This window comes from Amblyraja radiata, chromosome 9 (genome assembly GCF_010909765.2).
Source record: "Amblyraja radiata isolate CabotCenter1 chromosome 9, sAmbRad1.1.pri, whole genome shotgun sequence".
NCBI lineage: Eukaryota > Metazoa > Chordata > Chondrichthyes > Rajiformes > Rajidae > Amblyraja > Amblyraja radiata.
The window spans coordinates 44827083-44848602 of NC_045964.1; the positions used below are offsets into that span (position 1 = coordinate 44827083).

Sequence of the window (21520 nt, forward strand, 5' to 3'; positions counted from 1 at the left end):
TTCTTGATCGGTTTTGGCAATCTGTGCTGCGATTTCTGAGAGAACGCTGCCACCTACGGCCATCATTTTTGGCCACCTCGCTCAGAGCCCCCCTCCGCCGCATGTGTGCCGAGGATTTTTCCCGTCGATTAAAAGTGACAGAGATATGAATGTTTTTACAAAATTCCCCATTCTCTCTGCTGCCCCCGCTGGCGGCAGGGGGGAGGGACTATAAAACCAGGAAGTGGTGTGCCTCAATCAGTGTCTGCAAGCTGGAGGAAGTCAGAGGGTCACGTTTCTCTGAGATGTGAATAACACAACACATGTCTACTCAAATGTAAGCGCCCTTAGTGGTTCTAAAATGCTTGCAGAATGTGTCTTTTGGTTCTAAAGCTTGCAAAAAAAAATGTCTCTTGGTTCTAAAGCTTGCAAAAAAATGTCTATTGGTTCTAAAGCTTGCAAAAAAATGTCTATTGGTTCTAAAGCTTGCAAAAAAATGTCTATTGGTTCTAAAATGGTTCATACTAGCGCTCCAGAAAGCCCCCCCTCCCCCTGGTTGGCTTGGGTGTGTCTTGAAATTGAAAGGCACTACTTACTGCAAATGGTGGCTGGGGAGCTTTGAAGTTGAAAGGCACTAACTGCAAATGATGGCTTGGGAGCTTTGACTTGAAGTTGAAAGGCACTACTTCCTGCAAATGGAGGCTTGGTTGCTTTGGCTTGAAATTGAAAGGCACTACTTACTGCAAATGGAGGCTTGGGAGCTTTGGCTTGAAGTTGAAAGGCACTAATTACTGCAAATGTTGGCTTGGGTGTGGCTTGAAGTTAAAAGGCACTACTTACTGCAAATGGTGGCATGGGTGTGGCTTGAAGTTGAAAGGCACTACTTACTGTAGATGGTGGCTTGGGTGCAATGGCTTGAAGTTAAAATGCATTACTTACTGCAAATGGGGGCGTGGGTGCATTGGCTTGAAGTTGAAAGGCACTACTTACTGCAAATGGTGGCATGAAGTTGAAAGGCACTACTTACTGCAAATGGTGGCATGAAGTTGAAATGCACAACTTACTGCAAATGGTGGCGTGGGTGGTTTGGCTTGAAGTTGAAAGGCACTACTGTAAATGCATTTACTTCCTGTTTGCACTGTATATTGATTTTAGATAAAACACTACCACTTACGGCTGTGATTTCTGGCCATCTTACTCAGTCCCCCTCCGCTGAGCAGGTGCAGATAATTCTTCCCATCAATGAAAAATAAAAGTGTTATTAGTTTTTTTTTAAACGTTGAGAATCTCTCTCCTGTCAATCACTCCATGAATGCCACACCTTTTCCGGTGGGGGAGGGGAAGGGGTTATAAAACCCGGAAATGTGGGTGTGGCTCAGTCTCTGCAAGATGGAGGAGGGAGAGGTCACGACTCGCTGTCTTTAGTGGCTTTGCACCCTACTTCAAATGGTATGAAACTGCACTTGAATTTGGTGGCCTTGCACCCTGCTAGAAGTGGTAAGAAACTGCACTTGAATTTGGTGGCCTTATACCCTGCTTGAAATAGAATTTCAAGGATTAGCCGTGAGTCAACTACCAGCCCACCAGCCGTGAGTGAGTGAGCTGCCAGCACAACAGGCTTGATTGACTGAGACGCCAGCCCAATAATCCATTTGGCGCACAATTTGCATACTAGCCCTCTGGAAACCAGTCCCTTCAGCCCACAACACCCATACTAGCGCTCCAGAAAGCCCCCCCCCCCACCCAACTGGCCACCAATATTAGAATTGGTGGAAAGGTGGAATATTGCATTGGATGACCAGCCCTTCTGTGTGATGCTGGGACCCAACGGGTCCCACTTAGTCTAGTAATAGATAGAAATAAATGTAATACAATCTAACAAAGGATTTACTTCCAATTCCTCCATCCACACCGTATCTGCACCCAGGATGAGGTGTTCCATACCAGGGCATCAGAGAGGTCCTCATTCTTCAGAGAACAGGGGTTCCCCTCTTCTACCATAGATGAGGCTCTCACCAGGGTCTCTTCTGTAGCCCGTGACTCTGCTCTCACTCCCCATCCCCCCCCCCCACTCGTAACAAGGGCAGAGTCTCCCTTGTCCTCACCTTCCACCCTACCAGCCATCGCATACAACAAATAATCCTTCGACATTTTCGCCACCTCCAACGTGATCCCACCACTTGCCACATCTTCCCATCTCCTCCCCTGTCTGCTTTCCGTAGAGACCGCTCCCTCCGTAACTCCCTGGTCAATTTGTCCCTTCCCACCCAAACCACCCCCTCTCCGGGCACTTTCCCTTGCAACCGCAAGAAATGCTACACTTGTCGCTTTACCTCCCCCCCCCCCCCCCCCCCCCCCCCCCCCCCCCTTAACTCCATCCAAGGACCCAAGCAATCTTTCCAGGTGCAGCAGAGGTTCACCTGCACCTCCTCCAACCTCATCTATTGCATCCGCTGCTCTAGATGTCAGTAGCTCTACATCAGTGAGACCAAGTGTAGGCTTGGCGATCGCTTCCCTGAACACCTCGACTCGGTTCACAATAACCAACCTGATCTCCCGGTGGCTCAGCACTTCAACACCCCCTCCCATTCCAAATCTGACCTTTCTGTCCTGGGCCTCGTCCATGGCCAGAGTGAGGACCACCATAAATTGGAGGAGCAGCACCTCATATTTCGCTTGGGCAGTTTGCACCCCAGTGGTATGAACATTGGACTTCTCTAATTTCAGGTAGACCTTACTTTCTCCTTCCCTTCTCAGCTCTCCCTCAGCCCTCTGGCTCCACCTCTTCCTTTCTTCTTTCCCCCCCCCCCCCCCCCCCCCCCCCCCCCACCTCACATCAGTCTGAAGAAGAGTTTTGACCCGAAACATTGCCTATTTCCTTCGCTCATAGATGCTGCCTCACCCGCTGAGTTTCTCCAGCATTTTTGTCAACTTAACAAAGGATTATTCCTTTTTTGTATGAGTGGTGAAGGACATGTTTAAATGATTAAATACACACATTTAAATAAGAATTTAATATACGTGTGGTGATACATTATTAAAATTATATTTTGCATGGAACTGATCACGTTAATATAAATTAGGAATTTAATTGTATTAATGTAATATTGAAAAAGCATCGTTAAATACATCTCTACTTTGATTTCGTTCTTACGGGTACGTTGTTCTGTCCATTTGCAGTCCAAGAGCGTCTCACCAAACAGATTGCTGTTGCAATCACAGAAGCTTTGCAGCCTGCAGGAGTAGGAGTTGTAGTTGAAGCAACGTAAGTGTTGAGCACGGAATTTGCTGGGAAAAGCCAAGCTGTTTTTAATTTCTATAATTGTTTGTACAATTTTTTTAAATGTTGTACGACTCTGACATTAAATAAGTGGTGATGAGATCAGCCCTGGTGACATTAATGTTTGGGCAGAATAATCAGACCAGTGGGAGGTGAAATGGTGGGAAACGGAGAGTCCTTTTGTGTACAAAGCTATGCTGTCTAAATAGTCCATTCTCTTCCAAATTTGAGTAAATCCTATTGTGAAGAATATTTTGCACTACTGAAGTGAAGCTCGCTGGCCTTTTTCACCTTGGATTCTCTCTACTTACTTTCTTAAACAAAGAAACGACTTTACATACACTCCAGTGGCTGGAGAAGATAGAAGGATCATTAAGGCTCCCACAACCTCCTTTCAATTTCCCCTTACATTGATCTCACCGTCTTCCATGGTAAATACAGATGAAAAGTACTTGTTCCGTTCCTCGCCTTTCATCCTCTGACTCCAAACACAAATTCCCTCATATCCTTGAGCATTCCTACCCTCTCCCTGGTTAACCTCTTGTTTTTAATGTACATATAAAAGCCATGGCAATGTTGCAGTGAAGAGATGATTGCTCAGTGTATACGTAGGATTTGATATTGGAATAACAATGGGAACAGTTTTGGAAAATGGGGTGGACCAGTTACAAATTTAAAAGTTCTGATGGGATGATGTTGAACTAAACTCACTGAACATGCAAATCCTTCCAAAAGAGAATTATATGGGGACAGTGAGGAAATAGCATCATCAGCAATTGATAATGCAACTTTACTTTGCAGGCACATGTGCATGGTGATGAGGGGAGTACAAAAGATAAACAGTAAAACGGTAACCAGCACGATGTTAGGTGTTTTTCGAGAGGACCCAAAGACCAGAGAAGAGTTTCTGACTCTTATCAGGAATTGAAATTCACATCCTCAATCGAACTTAATTAAATATTTTGGATGTTTATAGATGTTCGGTAAATGCTTTGTATTGTAAGAGGTCTAAATGTGGGATTCAGATGTTCTTTTAATCACATTCATTGAATAATGTACCTGTATCAAAAACTCGAATCGATAACATTTTAGTTTTATAACTAAGACTTTCAAAAACAAAACAGCTTTGCATCTGATGCAATTAAATAAAGATTTATAACTGTAATTCTAGTTTAACAATTTTAAATAGTTTATCCTGCCATATATAATAATCCAATGGACAAATAATCACAAGTACAAACTAGAAGATAAACACAAAATGCTGGATTAATGAATGGGTGATGTTTCGGGGCGAGACCCTTCAGATGTTTGGATAAGGGTCTCGATCCAAAACGTCACCTATTCCTTCTCTCCATAATTGCTGCCTGAGTTACTCCAGCATTTTGTGTTTATATTCGGTGTAAACCAGCATCTGCAGTTCATTCCTACACGAGTACAAACTAAATATGTTAAATGTATTCAACATCAGTTAATCCTTTCTTCCCTGCACAATTCACATACCTTTTCTTTGGTCCTATGAGAATTTTTAAACACTGGAATAAGATTGCCTCTTATTCTACTCATCCCCACTGAATATAGTCCAAGCCATTTGTCCTCAGCAACAACCCTTTCATCCCAGGAATCTACCTTATTTTCAATACCACTCTCTATTATACATCTTTCCAAGAGTAGGGACCAAAATGCTACTCCAAATGTACTTTTTCCAAAGCCCTATCCAATTTATATCAGAATTCCTTAAATCTGTACTCCAACCTCAATATCCTTAATTACACTCTTGCAATAAAGTCTATCATTCCTATTCCTTACTCCATTGCAAGCCGACCCTGAGGACAAATGATAGCCTTGAACAGCACGTTGATAAAGTAACATGCGATGGACTGGACAATGTTTTCAATATCCTCAATGAGATCACGGTTAGAAAAAGGGGTTGTGATCGGTGGAAAAAAGAGAATATCTTCTTTGAGAGAGGGAAGAGATAAAAATGGGGAAGGTACAGTTGACTTGGAGAAAAAAAAAACAAGAAATGGTGGACGATGATCTGTTATTAACATTGAGAGATTTAACTTTGCCATCTACCATAATGTGAATAAGAACATGGATGACCAAAATTCAAGAAAATTGAGATATTTAAATAATTACAAATTTCCTGTTTTGATCTAAGGACCAACCAGACAAGGCAATTTAGTTTGCAAGGCAATTCTAATGAAGCATATTTATCTTGCAGTAATTAAATGTGATATTCTGAACAAGGCACAACAGAAGCAATCATACAAATTTGGGTTATGAAATCACATGTTAAGGATATTAACAAGCTTAATGAAATAGAATGAAATTATTTTGATGCCTGGCTTTAATGGTAGTGCTAAACATTTTAAAATATTGATCATGCCTCTTAAAAAGCAGGAAAAATATAGAAATACATTAAGCAGATGTATATATTAAGATTCCAAATCCATATGATAATGAAGACTTTAAATGCTATTTATAAAACAGGAAAATTATGTCAAAGTATAAAGATGAACATTTTATCAGTATAATTTAAAACCAAATACTTGCAAATCAACTTTTTGATTATAGTTATTTTTAATATACAAACTATACTTGAGCATAAACTAATTTCTTGGAGTCAGAGTACAATACTGTGTAAGCGTGAGTGTATCATTGGATAATTAGCATTTATGTAAAAAATATATTACTTTTTAAAATGGATCCAATTCATTATTAAGCTATGAAGAAAAATTGTCAATTTAGGAACCAATTAATTGAAGTATATTTATACAATGAGGAAGGTCTAAAATGAGTTGTGATGGTCATTTTTCTCTTTTAGGCCGTTGAATCTTTTTTTAACAAAAAATAATAATCTGTAGGTAGCAGCATGTTAATTCAGTTTCAAGGTTGAACATTGGGTTCAGGATTTCATTCAATTAAATAGTTGGTCGCTATTCTATTTCTATTAAACCAGTTTTGAAAGTGGATCGGATCTATATTTGATTCCGGCCAGAAGCTAGCAGGAATTTGGTTAATCTACTAAAAACTCTGTGTCATTGACCAAGATGACATTGATTGCACAAACTTTGTACAATCATTAGTTTTTTTGTTGTAAATTACTAATACAAGACTTTAAGTGCATTATTCTCTGTAATATGAATTAATAAATCTTTGAAGCTTGTGCTCCAAAAATAATGATTATTGCACTGTTGACAATGTTCTCACATTCCAATTCTATGACATTCCAGGACTACTGTACTCTAATGAATAATTGCTGAAGTGATATTGTGCAGTTTTGTACAAGGAACATTAAATGTCACTACTTGACCAGTTTTGCTGTAACAGTTACCTTCACAGTATTCAAGTTTACTGTGAACTCATTCACGCACGTGAAGTTCTACACTCACACACTATTATTCTGAGTATCCTTGTGAGATGTATTAGCCGAGAGTTTTATCGCACAAACATGTGGCCTTGGACTCTGTTGTATGCTCAGCGGCAAATAGAGTTGTTTGCTTTAATGATGGATATTGTACTTGTGCTGTCGTTTTACTGAATTGAGACACTGTAATATTCACATCTAATGAATGTCTTGTATATTAATTTATATTGGTTATCAATTTATATCCACTAAATTATACTTAAACTTTAATTGATCTTTGAATTATTTCTTAAAAATGCAAACAGCAGATATTTCATGAATTTGAGTAACATTTCATTGTCACCTGACATCTTGTTTTTCCCTGCCGGGTAAATGTGGGATAGTCATGAGTTTGACTTGCCTGTGGGGTGGGAGATTGCAACCTTCACGTGGTCCGCTCTGTTTCGACTAATGAAGTCAACCCGACGTGCTCAATCAAATAAAATCAATTAGAACAAGTTGTCCGACAACTTTAGGCTGTGCACGCCATAAGCAAGAAGAAGAAGACTTGCCTGTCTCACCTGAGCTAATAAGATGGTTTAAGGGCCTGTCCCACTTACTCGACTTTTCAGCGCAACTGTCTTCGACCTTCAAGTTCGAGGGCACTCGCCTGAAAAACCTCGAGCTGGATCAACCGTCAGCGAAGAAATCGCGAGCTGGATCAACCGTCAGCGCATACACACACACATCACACACACATCACAAAGTCGGGGGCCAGGGAAAGCAGGTGAGCGCCGTCTGAAATTCACATCCATGAATCCGTAGATATGACATTGTGGGGATTACCGAGGCTGCAGGAGGATTGGGTCTGGGAACTTAATATTCAGGGTTATAGAATAGAATAGATAGAATAGAATACCTTTATTGTCATTCAGACCTTACGGTCTGAACGAAATTTCGTGCCTGCAGTCATACATACAATCATACAATAATAAACAACAATAAACACAAATTAACACCACCACAGTGTATCCTCCAAGCACCTCCTCACTGTGGTGGAGGCAAAAATCTTAGGGTTACTGTCTCTTCCCTCCTCTTCTCCCTCTGCGCTGAGGAGATTCCCCACCGGGCGATGGTACCGGTGGTCCCTTCTAGGTAAGCAGAGGAGGGGGTAGCTCTTCTGGTGAGGAATGGAATTCAGTCCCTTGCGAGGGAAGACATAGGGACTGACGAGGTAGAGCCACTGTGGATTGAGTTGAGGAATTGCAAAGGCAAGAAGACACTAATTGGTGTTATCTACAGACCCCCAAATAGTAGCCCGGATGTAGGGTGTAAGTTGCAGCACGAGTTAAAACTGGCATGTAACAAAGGTAATGCCACTGTGGTGATGGGGGATTTCAATAGGCAGGTAGACTGGGAAAATCAGGTTGGTTCAGGACCCCAAGAAAGAGAGTTTGCAGAATGCCTCCGAGATGGATTCTTAGAGCAGCTTGTAATGGAGCCGACCAGAAAAAAGGCAATTCTGGATTTAGTGTTGTCCAATGAACCAAATTTGATAAGAGAACTCGAGGTAAAGGAACCGCTTGGAGGTAGTGATCATAATATGATTAGTTTTAATCTGCAATTTGAGAAGGAGATGGTTAAATCGGAAGTGGCAGTGATGCAGTTGAACAAAGGGGACTATGAAGGCATGAGAGGGGGGATGGCCAAGGTAGACTGGAAAGGGATCCTAGCAGGAATGACGGTGGAACAGCAATGGCAGGAATTTCTGGCCATAATCCGGAAGACGCAGGATCATTTCATTCCAAAAAGGAAGAAAGATTCTAAGGGGAGTAGGAGACAACCGTGGCTGACAAGAGAAGTTAGGGATAGAATAAAACTAAAAGAAAAGATGTATAACACAACAAAGAGTAGCCGGAAGCCAGAGGATTGGGAAACTTTGATAGGACAACAGAAGGAAACAAAACGGGCAATACGGGCTGAAAAGATGAAGTACAAGCGGAAGCTGGCCAGGAATGTAAAGAAGGACAGTAAAAGCTTCTTTAGATATGTTAAGGGAAAAAGAGTAGCAAAGCCAAATGTGCGTCCCTTGAAGGCAGACACGGGTGAAATTATTATGGGGAACAAGGAAATGGCAGAAGAGTTGAATAGGTACTTCGGATCTGTCTTCACTAAGGAAGACACAAACAATCTCCCAGATGTACTGGAGGACAGAGGATCTAAGGAGGTAGAGGAACTGAAAGAAATTTTCATTAGGTGAGAAATAGTATTGGGTAGGCTAATGGGACTGAAGGATGATAAATCCCCTGGGCCTGATGGTCTGCATCCCAGTGTCCTCAGGGAGGTGGCTCTAGAAATAGTGGACGCATTGGTGATCATTTTCCAATGTTCAATAGATTCAGGATCAGTTCCTGTGGATTGGAGGATAGCTAATGTTATCCTGCTTTTCAAGAAAGGAGCGAGAGAGAAAACGGGGAATTACAGACCAGTTAACCTGACTTCAGTGGTGGGAAAGATGCTGGAGTCACTTATTGAAGAGGTAATAATGGGGGATTTAGATAGCAGTAAAAGGATTAGTCCAAGTCAACATGGATTTATGAAAGAGAAATCATGCTTGACTAATCTTCTGGAATTTTTTGAGGGTGTGACAAGTAAAATGGAAGGGGAGCCAGTGGATGTAGTGTATCCAGACTTTCAGAAAGCCTTTGATAAGGTCCCGCACGGGAGACTGGTGACTAAAATTAGAGTATATAGTATTGGGGGTAGGGTGTTGACATGGATAGAAAATTGGTTGGCAGACAGGAAGCAAAGAGTAGGAGGGAACGGGTCCTTTTCAGAATGGCAGTGGCGAGTGGAGTGCCGCAAGGCTCGGTGTTGGGCCCGCAACTGTTTACCATATATATTAATGATTTGGAAGAGGGAATTAGGAGCAACACTAGCAAGTTTGCGGATGACACAAACCTGGGTGGTAGTGTGAATTGTGAAGAGGATGTTAGGAGGTTGCAGGGTGACTTGGACTGGCCCGACTTGGGGCTGAGGCGGCGTACCGGTGGCTGAGGCGGCGTTCCAGCGGTTCCTGCGGCGGCGACCTGAATCCGGGGCTGGGCCACGGGCCAGTGGACAACATCGTTGGGAGCTCGCAGGTCACAGGTTGGTGACCTGTTTTTACAGAGCTCCCGCGGCAACAGCTGCGTCCGCTGTACTGGAGGGCGGCATCTTCGGCAGCTTCGACCACCCCGGGCCGCGGAGCTTGAACCGGCCCGTTCGCGGAGCTCGGTTGAGCTGCGGGACTGACTTACAATCGCCCGGTGGGGTAACAACATATCGCCTCAGTGCAGTGGGAGAATAAGGAGGGAAGAGACAGAGACTTTAAGACTTTTGCCTCCATCACAGTGAGGAGGTGCCTGGTGAACTCACTGTGGTGGATGTTAATTTGTGTTTATTGTGTGTTTTGTTATTTATTATTATATGTATGACTGCAGGCAACGACATTTCGTTCAGACCAAAAGGTCTGAATGACAAATAAAGGAATCTAATCTAATCTAAAGGTTGAGTAAGTGGGCAGATGCATGGCAGATGCAGTATAATATAGATAAATGTGAGGTTACCACTTTGGTGGCAAAAATAATGGGGCAGATTATTATCTTAATGGGGTTAGGTTAGATAAGGGGGAGGTACAGCGAGTCCTGGGTGTCCACTGAAAGTTGGTGTGCAGGTATAGCAGGCAGTGAAGAAAGCTAATGGAATGTTGGCCTTCATAACAAGGGGATTTCAGTATAGGAGTAGAGAGGTTCTTCTGCAGTTGTATAGGGCTCTGGTGAGACCACATCTGGATTATTACGTACAGTTTTGGTCTCCTTATTTGAGTAAGAACATCCTTGTGATTGAGGCAGTGCAGCGTATGTTCACAAGATTGATCCCTGGGATGGCGGGACTGTCATATGAGGAAAGATTGAAAAGACTAGGCTTGTATTCACTGGAGTTTAGAAGGATGAGGGCAAAATCTTATAGAAACATATAAAATTATAAAAGGACTGGACAAGCTAGATGCAGGAGAGGAGTGGAGACACTTTTAAGAAACCAGAAAACTTTTAATAAAGTTTAACGGGCATTTAACATTACCGGTCGGTTTTCCTTGGTTCTGAAACTCCAATGAGCCAATTAAAATGCCCATTCAGCAAAGGAGATTGCCCTCGGCTACCTCTAACTACATGGCCACCCCACTACCACTGCACTACGAGTCAAAAGAACCATGCTGAAAAATGTTTCCTCGACCAAACAGAGGCCGTGAGTATGGGGGAACTTCTCTCGAGCATGAAGTAGAGTTACAGTGACCTCCTACGACCATGTGTCGCCCATGCTGCGAGTTTGTGGCAAACACAAACTCTTCTAAACTCGCAAATTAGGTCGCCATAGTGGGACAGGCCTTCTTACCGAACTTGACAGGTGCTTTGAGGTGCAAATAAGCCAGCTGGTTCAGAACTAATCCAATTACATCTCATTCAAGCATTAATTTAGTCCAGCAGAGACTGGATAAGGCATTGAACTGTTGCAAGCCACAACAAATTCGTCTGGATTTTTGCAGTCTTCTAAGGCTGACCTCTATGAAACATCGCCACAAACATCTGATAAGCTGCAGCACATGGTTCCATTTTTCTCTAATATTGATTACTATCGGGCATCTGTGAAAACTGTTGTCTGGCACTGGAGGGCCAGGCACTCTGCAACCTTGGGATTGACAGCACAATAATAATAATAATAATAATAATAAATTTTATTTATGGGCGCCTTTCAAGTCTCAAGGACACCTTACAAAAATTGAGCATGTAGAGGAAAAACATGTAAGGGGAATGAAATAAATAGTAGAGACATGACTAGTACACAAAGTAAAGACAGAATTCAATACAAAACACAGTATGAGGCAATTATTGCACAGATGAAAAGGGACGGGGACGTGGGGCTAAGGATAGGCAGTGGTGAAGAGATGGGTCTTGAGGCGAGACTGGAAGATGGTGAGGGACACGGAATTGCGGATCAGTTGGGGGAGGGAGTTCCAGAGCCTGGGAGCTGCCCTGGAGAAGGCTCTGTCCCCAAAACTGCGGAGGTTGGACTTGTGGATGGAGAGGAGACCGGCAGATGTGGATCTGAGGGACCGTGAGGGTTGGTAGGGGGAGAGGAGGTCAGTGAGATATGGGGGGGGGGGCAGATGGTGGAGGGCTTTGTAGGTGAGGACCAGGATTTTGTAGGTGATCCGGTGGGTGATGGGAAGCCAGTGAAGTTTTTTGAGGACTGGAGTGATGTGATGCCAGGATTTGGTGTGGGTGATGAGTCGGGCGGCTGCGTTCTGGACCAGTTGGAGTCGGTTGATGTAGGTGGAGCTGGTGCCAAGGAGAAGTGAGTTGCAATAGTCCAGTCGGGAGGAGATGAAGGCATGGATGAGTCTTTCAGCAGCAGGCGGTGTGAGAGAGGGTCTGAGTTTGGCGATGTTGCGGAGATGAAAGAAGGAGGTTTTAATGACATGGCGGATGTGAGGCTCAAGGGAGAGGGTGGAATCAAAGATCACGCTAAGGTTGCGGGCCTGGGGAGATGGGGAGACAGTGGTGCCGTCGATGGTGAGAGTGGGGTTATTGATTTTGCTGAGTGTGGCTTTGGAGCCTATGAGGAGGAATTCTGTCTTATCGCTGTTGAGTTTGAGGAAATTATGTTGCATCCAGGTTTTTATAGCTGACAAACAAGGAGTTGATATGGGAGAGGGGGGGGTTGTGGGGGGATTTGGTGCCAAGGTAAATCTGGGTGTCATCAGCATAACACTGGAAGTCCAGATTGAAGTGGCGGAGTATCTGACCAAGGGGGAGGATGTAGATGATGAAGAGGAGGGGGCCGAGTACGGAGCCTTGGGGAACGCCTTGAGTGACTGCGGCTGTAGCAGAGGTGTGGTTGTGGAGAGAGATGAAGTGGGATCTGTTGGAAAGGTAGGAACGGAGCCAGCTGAGTGCAGAGCCTTCAATGCCGAGGTCTTTGAGTCTGGTGAGCAGGATGTTATGGTTCACTGTATCGAAGGCTGCGCTCAGGTCGAGGAGGATGAGGATGTTGAGGGAACCAGTGTCAGCAGAGGTGAGGAGGTCGTTGAGGACTTTGAGGAGAGCAGTTTCTGTGCTATGGAGGGGGCGAAAGCCAGATTGGAGGGGTTCAAGTAGGTTATATGCAAGGAGGTGGGAATGAAGTTGCGATGCAACGATACGCTCCAGGGTTTTTGAAAGAAAGGGGAGGTTTGAGATTGGGCGGTAGTTAATGAGAGAGGAGGGATCAAGACCAGGTTTCTTTAAGATTGGTGTAACGGCAGCAGTTTTGAAAGCGGAGGGGACAATTCCTTGGGACAATGAGGAGTTGAAGAGATTAGTGAGGTAGGGGCAGAGAACGGGGAGGCAGGACTTCAACAGGGGAGTGGGGAGAGGGTCGAGGGAGCAGGTAGTGGGTTTGGAAGAGCTGATGAGTTTGGAGATTTCAATAGGGGTGACCAGGTCAAACTGGGAGAGGAAGCAGTGTGGAGGAAGGGTAAGGAGGTCAGTGGAGATGTTGAAAGGAGGGGCACACAAAATTGCTGGGGAAACTCAGCGGGTGCAGCAGCATCTATGGAGCGAAGGAAATAGGCGACGTTTCGGGCCGAAACCCTTCTTCAGACTAAAGGAGGGGCCTTGGTAGGTGGTGGAGTAGATGCTGGGGAGTCGGGTACAGGGGATAAAGATTGATAGATGGTGCTGATTTTATCAGCGAAAAAGTGGAGGAATGAGTTGTAGAGATCCGGAGTAGAGGTAGGGAGAGTGTTGGCTCGAGGCTTGAGGAGGTTGCCCACTGTGGAGAAGAGGGTTCTGTGGTTTAGGCAGGGATCGGTGAATATGGAGGAGAGGTAGGCAGATTTTGCAGCAATGAGGGCATCTTTGTAGTCAGTGAGGTGGAGTTTGTAAGCTTCAAGGTGGACTGTGAGAGATGATTTATTTATAAGTCGTTCGAGTTGGCGACCAGTCTGTTTCAGTTTACGAAGTGCAGGTGTGTACCAGGGTGAGGATGTGTTGAAAGTTACAGTTCTTGTTTTGAGGGGGGCCAGAGTGTTGAGGGAGGTAGACAAGGTGGAGTTGAGATGGTTTGTGAGATCATCAGGTGAGATGGGGGTTGAGTCCAGGGGGAGAGTGGTGGAGAGCAGGTCAGAGAGATGGTGGGAATCAATGGATTTTAGATTACGGAAGGTGATTTCTCGGAGGAAGCGGGGGCGAGGTGTCGGAGAAGAGATGGTGAACCGTATAAGCTTATGATCAGAGAGGGGGAAGAGGCAAGGATGGAGGTCGAGTACCGGTTGATTTGTGGAGCAGACCAGGTCAAGGATGTGACCTTTGTCATGGGTGGGAAAGGTGACGTGCTGAGCGAGAGAGAAGTTGTCCAGTAAAAAGGCGAATTCAGATGCAAGCTTGCAGGTGGGGGAGTCCATGTGAATATTTAAGTCACCAAGTAGCAGCAGACATGAGGAGAGGGATGAGGCAAGTGTGAGGAGTTCAGTGAAGTCAGATAGGAAGGAGGGGTTTGGTTTAGGTGGCCGGTAAATGAGGATGACTGTCATGGAGGAAAGGGCTTTGAAGGCGAGGAATTCAAATGATGCTACTGGGGGGAAGGTGAGTTCAGTGATACGAAAATTCTGGTGAAAAATAACAGCGAGGCCACCTCCATGGCGGGAGGGGCGGGGTTTGGAAATGTAATTAAATCCAGGTGGGGATGCTTGATTGAGGGAGAAGAAGACATTGGGTTGTTGCCAGGTCTCAGTGAGCAGAAGGAAGTCCAGAGTGTTGACAATGGTGCAGCGGGTAGTGCTGTTGTTCCAGGAGCTGATTGTGTAGCCAATCACACAAAAAAAGAACCAATTTTAGGCTAGTTTTAGGCTTTCTCTGGAGCATTATGTAAAGATTATAAAATGTCCAAAATTAAATTAAAGCTAAAACAATATAATTTATTACATTTTAAAATATTTACCAACTCTTATGCTTTAGCACTATTTTCCAGTGCAATTTATAACATGTTGAGACTTTAAATACTTGAAATACAGGTTTTTCTTGGATTTTGGGAGCTGAATCACTGACAGCATCTTCGGGATTTCTGTGTGGAAGGCAAAGTGCACGAGATTGGTGGGTGATTGGGATCGATTAGAGACCAGGCCTTCACTCAGTGGACCAAGTGGTCTTGTGTGTCAGGAAACATTTATTCTACTCAGAGAGAAATCCTGAAACTGTTTTCCACTTTAATGAAATAACAATGACAAAGATGAATAGTTTGTATTGCAACTGCACCAGAATCATGGTGGAGTGGTGCTGATATCGTTCAAGGAGTGCCTCAGGCAAAGAAGTGGGGAGGCAAATAAAGATCACTAGCTAAATATGTTAAAGAACTGGATTCCACAAAAAGTAAACAAGTAGAAAGTAATGTTTTTTATTTTACTTCCATTTGTTGACTCAAAATGAAATTAAAAACCCATTGCAAATTCCAGATTTTCAGTAATATTCACACTCACTACAATTTTCACGGGTGTCAACTCGCTAGATGTGAGGAATGGGTCCGTTTAAGATTTTTATTCACCAGATTAGTGAGCAGGGCTTTTACATTTATGCGTGGGAGGGCACAACGTGAAGCAGATGTTGGTCACGTAGCCCCTCTAGACAGATGCATCATTTAACAAGATCAAGACTAATCCAATCTTCACGTTCTCAACTGTCAGGAAATCCAGTGACAACATACAATTAGAACATAGAAGCGTACAATGCAGGAACAAACTTTCGGCCCTGAACTTAATGGCAGCTTAAACTCATCTCTGCCTGCACATGACTCGTATGCCTCCATTCCCTGCATATCCATGTGCCTGTTCAAGTTTCTTAAATGCTACTATTACATCTGCCTCCACCACCAGCATGCACCAGGTCTGCACTACTCTGTGTAAAAAAAAAAACTTGCTCCACACATCTCCTTTAAATTTTACTCCTCTACCTTAAAGCTATGCCCTCCAGTATTTGACCTTTCCACCTTTGGAAAAAGATTACGACTATCTGCCCCATTGTCATAATTTTATATACTTTTATCAGCTCTCCCCTCAACTTCCAACATTCCAGAGAAAACAATTCAGGTTTGTCCAACCTCGCTTTGTAGCTAATACCTTCTAATCTAGGCCGTACTTTGGTAAATATCCTGCACCCTCTCCAAAGCCTGTAATGGGACAGCCAGAGCAGCACAGTATACTACAAATGCAGCTGAACCAAAGTCCTATAAAGCTGCAACCTGGCTTATTGACATATTCAGTATCCTGATTGATGAAGGCAAACATACCATATGTCTTTTTTTTTTAATCACTATCTATTTGGGTAGCTACTTTCAGGGAGCTATGGACTTGAATCCCAAGATCCCTCTGAACATCAATGCTGTAAAGACTCTTGCTGTTAACTTTGTACGCTCTCCTTACATTCAACCTCCCCAAGTGCAACTTCTCACACTTGTTCAGGTTAAACTCAGTCTACCATTTCCCTGCCCAATTCTGTAGTTGATCTATATCTCGCGGTACCTTTGATAGTCTTCCTTACTGTCCGCAACTCCACTAACTTTTGTGTTGGCTGCAAATTTACTAACCAACTCATCTACATTTACATCCAAGTCATTTTTATATATCACAAATAATAGAGATTCCAGACCTCCAACCTGAATATTACCCTTCCACCAAAGCTCTTCTGAGTAAGCCAGTTCTGAATCCAAATGACCAAGACAATGTGGATCCTATGCACCTTAATCTTCTGGATCAGCCTACCAAGGGAGAACATCAAATGCCTTACTAAAATCAACGTGGACAATATCTGCTGCCCTCACCTCATCAATCACCTTCGACACCTGCTCAAACTGAACAAAATTCAAGACAAAGCCATGACAACTGTCACTAATTAGCCCATATGAGGAGATCCTATTCCAAAGATCCTCTCCAACAGCTTACCTAACCACTTACATGAAGCTCAGTGTATTCTCAGTATAGTTCCCTGTATTCTCCCCACACTTTCTTAAACAAAGGAACATTAACTCCTCTCCAGTCCTCTGGACCTGGCCTGTGGCTAAAGATATAAAGATCTTCATCAAGAGGCCTTATAAACTGGTATAAGTCTCATTCTAATGTATTCCTGAACATGGACTAACAACTGTGTTCCATGCACGAAAGCTAGTCAGTAATGTCTAGCGGATAATACATTGATCATAAATTACAACACACAAAGGAGCTAATAATTCCATCTGGAGTGTAAGTAGATATCCTCAATCCATCGTGATAGCTGAAGTTTGTATAGATACTTAATGAATGTTTGCTTCAAGCAGGAAGTCCAGTTAAAAGGAATTTGTAGGAGGATTACAGTTAAGTATCTTCTGTACGTAAGTTTTAAAACGCAAGTTTGAAACTTACGTAAGGTTGTGTTAAAGTCTATCGTGTGTTGTGTTCTTTATTATTCGTATGGCTGTCTGGTGTCCTCAAATTTCACTGTACCAATAAATGTCTCTTGTCTTGTCTTGCGTATATTCCCAGTTTCAGGGACAGTTTCTTCCCAGATGTTATCAGGCAACTGAACCATCCTCACACCAGCTGGAGTGCGCACCCATCACCTTCATTGGAGACTATTGAACTATATTTTCTCAGCTTTTATCTTGCATTTAATACTGTATCCTTTATCTGTACACTGTGAATGGCTTCATTATCATGTATAATCTTTTCTTTAACTGAATAGAAGGCAACAAAAAGCTTTTCACTGTACATGATAATAATTAACTAAACCAAAACTAAACTAACAGTATCTCTGATTTACCAACTTGGGCTTTCTGAACATGCATTTATTCTGGACTGACTGAATGTGCCTACTGCATTGGCCAATTGATTTAAAAAAACATTTAAAATAAATGATTACCTTTGGTCTGTCCCCTAAATATCTGCTTCAGGAGTTAGTTGGGCATTAAGTTGTTAGTTTCATTTTACAGTCACCAAAAACAGATCTGTCCTGAGCAGATGAAAACCTAGATTTTTTTTTGGAGACAAGGAACTGGAGATGCTGGAATCTTGAACAAAACAAAATGCTGGAGTAACTCAGTGGGTCAGGCAGCATCTCTGGAGGGAATAGATCGATGTTGTTTCAGGTTGGAACCCTTCTTCAGACTGATTAGATTAGGATCTGACACAATCAGAAACATCACCTATCCATTCCCCCCATAGATGCTGCCTGACCCACTGAGTTATTTCAGCACTTAGATTTTTGTTTATATATATTCAGCAATAGATTGGAGAAGTTTTATCACCAAATTAATCATGCTAAACTCAAAGAAAATAATGCACTATCAACAAGATATTAATGAAAAACAGTTAAACAAAAATCTGCAGTTATTTGCATTAAAGTGTAAAATACTGCAGATGCTGCAAATTATCGTATCAGATCTTTAGAATAAAGAGACTCCCAATTCTCCTCCACCCAGAAAGTTTTGAAATTCCTGATCTACTTTGAGCCACGGTGAATCACAAGTTGAACAGATTTTCTCCGAATTCATTCCCACACCCTAAACAGTACCTTTTTGGGAAAAAAATCCCCTTAACCTCCTTCCTTGTTCCTATGGTGATCTTAAACTATCATTCTGCAGGTTGGGACTCACCAACCTTTGATTGTTGTACTATGAACATCTAAGGTTTCACACATTCTCCAAGTCTGGAAAATCCCTTTATTTCCCCTCAGTCTTTCCTAACTTTGGAAATGATAGACCACTTTAACATTTCTTAAAATACTCACTTTAGCTTATTGTAAATGTTTTGTTCAATTGACCATAACACGGTCTGATCTTTTAAGGGAATTTAAGCTTTATGTCTGCTCTAGGTGGCTAAAGCAATTGAGTAAAAAGGCCATGTATTACACAAACAATATGAGTCAGCAAAATTCAACCACAAAATGAAGCATATTTCTTTCAATTAAATAGATAAATAATATTTCTACAAATTCAATAAAAGGCTCTGCTGGCAAACTTAGAGTCAGAGTGATACAGCACAGAAACACGCCCTTCAGCCCAACTTGTCCGTGCCAACCAAGATGCCACATCTAAGCTGGTCCCATTTGCCTGAATTTGGCCTATATCCCTCTGAACCGTTCACATCCGTATACCTGTCCAAATGCCTTTTTAATGGTGTTGAGTTTCTGGAACACTCAATACTGGAACATTGTTGGAGCTGATCTCATCTCAGCAAATGGAAAGTATTCCATAACTTTTAACTGGTGACCTGCAATACAAATAAAAGCTTTGTGGGAAAATGGGAAGTGAATAGCAATCCTCACACCTCCTCTTGTGCTCATTATATTGAGGGAGTGCAGCGTAGGTTCACAAGGTTAATTCACAGGATGGCGGGACTGTCATATGCTGAGAGAATGGAGCGGCTGGGCTTGTATACTCTGGAATTTAGAAGGATGAGGGGGATCTTATTGAAACATATTAGATTATTAAGGGTTTGGACACGCTAGAGGCAGGAACCATGTTCCCGATGTTGGGGGAGTCCAGCAGGGGCTACAGTTTAAGAATAAGGGGTAAGCCATTTAGAACGGAGATGAGGAAATACTTTTTCACACAGAGTTGTGAGTCTGTGGAATTCTCTGCCTCAGAGGGCAGTGGAGGCCGGTTCCCTGGATACTTTCAAGAGAGAGCTAGATAGGGCTCTTAAAGATAGCGGAGTCAGGGGATATGGGGTGAAGGCAGGAACGGGGCACTGATTGTGGATGATCAGCCATGATCACATTGAATGGCGGTGCTGGCTCGAAGGGCCGAATGGTCTACTCCTGCACCTATTGTCTATATTCCCCCCCCCACATCAGCCAGAAGAAGGGTCTCGACCTGAAACATCACCTATTCCTTCGCTCCATAGATGCTGCCTCACCCGCTGAGCTTCTCCAGCATTTTTGTCTACCTTCCATTTTTCCAGCATCTGCAGTTCTTTTTAAAATAAATCTAATGCGATAAGTCTGTGCGCGGGAATCAAAGCTCCAGTCAGAAGTAGATAGGGGAGCATGGTGTTCAGGTCAGATATATCTCATACGGCCAACACAAGTACAACACTATAACTCTGCGCAGGGGAATCAAAGCTCCAGTGGGTGAATCGTTTTATACTGGAGCCAAGAATGGAAGTGGAATAAAAAGGTAAACATCCAGAGTAAACATGTGGAAAAGTGTACAGACTTACCAGTGAGTTAGCTGGAGTCAGCAATAAGCCAGTCTGAAGAAGGGTTTCGGCCCGAAATGTTGCCTATTTCCTTCGCTCCATAGATGCTGTTGCACCCGCTGAGTTTCTCCAGCATTTTTGTGTACCTTCAGCAATAAGCGAGTTCAAAATAACGAGTTGTTTTATTCAGAGCTCCATTTTCTAGGAAAGTATCTAAAGTGCAGCTTCCACACATCAAAAATTTTTTTTCCTTAAATAGAATCCCAAATTTCCTGGAATTTGATGGTATTTCCTGAAATTTTCAAAAATGCTTCCTGCATGCTATTTGTTGTTGGGTTATTTTCGCGGGCACACGTTAACAACACAAAGAAGAACAAGGCAAAACAGATCTATGTAACTACACCGTATCTGCTTGCTTCTGTTACTCACTTGTAGTGTTATGCAAGGCAGCTTTCGATGCCTCCAACAGCTGTCATTGTCTTCTTTTTTTCAACCTGCTCTCATCTCAGTCTCTGCTCTCTCTCCCTCCCACCCTCTCCCCCCTCTCTCGATCCCTCCCTCTCCCCCCCCTCCCTCTTTCTCTCCGTCCCTCCCTCCATCTCCCTTTTTTATCTCCCTCCCTCTCTTATTCCCTCCCTCTCTCCCTCCTTCTCCCTATCTCCCTCCCTCCTTCTCCCTCCCTCCCCTCCCTCTCGGCCCCTTGAGCCCACCAACCTTTCTGCAAAATCAAGGCCAATCCCAATGTATCTGCAATCCCACCGCCCACTGGTAACTTTTCACCACTCGGCTTATCCAGAATTCTACCACTGCCTGAAAAATAATCAAAGGCTCAACTTCCACTGAGAAAGAGAATTCCAAAGACTCATTGTTATACGAGAATTTTCCCGAACAGTCTGTGACCCGTGGCCCATAGCGCTATGTTTAAAGCCCATAGCGCTACAGCCGGTAGCGCTATATTTATGCCCCTGTCCCACTTAGGAAGCCTGAACGGAAACCTCTGGAGACTTTGCGCCCCACCCAAGGTTTCCGTGCGGTTCCCAGAGGTTGCAGCTGGTTGCCGGAGGTTGCAGGTAGTCAAAGCAGGTAGAGAGACTGACAAAAACCTCCGGGAACCGCACGGAAACCTTGGGTGGGGCGCAAAGTCTCCAGAGGTTTCCGTTCAGGTTTCCTAAGTGGGACAGGGCCGTTAGAATCCATAGCGTAGTAGTTCTTAGTTTAAATTCCCACGCATTAAATTGACAGCGCTCTGTTTAATCCCTTGAGCACCAAATCGGCAGTGCTGTATGTTTTACCTTTACACCCGTTCGCGGGCCGGATGTGGAAATTTCCGGAAATTATTAAATTTCCCATAAAATTACCCGAAGACAACCAGAATTCCCCGAATTTCGGGTAATTTCCTTCAAAGTGGAAACACTGAATCAAGATATTACTGTACTGTGAATGTGACCACTGCCTACAACATTGTCTCACACTCTTTCACCAAACCAGTGGCTTATTAGTTGGCTTGAATTGTGTTAAGTAGTTAAACAGTTGTGCTCAGTGAAAAAGATTGCCCCAAAGTGAAAGTCAAAGAGAAAGCTAATAAAAAAAAGAACCATATGATAGGTCAACCAACATAGATTATTCTTTACACCTGCTTGCTCAGGCACAAGAGATTTAACATTTAATG

At 43.3% G+C, this 21520-nt stretch overlaps 1 protein-coding gene across 3 annotated transcripts in view; it reads left to right on the forward strand.

Moving 5' to 3' along the window:
* Positions 1–6899, forward strand: part of gch1 (GTP cyclohydrolase 1) — a 28521-nt gene extending 21622 nt beyond the window's left edge. For 2 of the 3 annotated variants that reach the window (XM_033027256.1, XM_033027255.1), the window contains exons 5-6: positions 3160–3244; positions 4061–6899. In XM_033027256.1, coding sequence (XP_032883147.1) covers positions 3160–3244; positions 4061–4187 — 212 coding nt within the window. In that variant the 3' untranslated portion in view covers positions 4188–6899. Of the gene's footprint in view, positions 1–3159; positions 3249–4060 lie in introns of those variants that run through there. The other variant, XM_033027257.1, reaches the window with a different exon arrangement.
* Positions 6900–21520: the final 14621 nt, after the last annotated feature.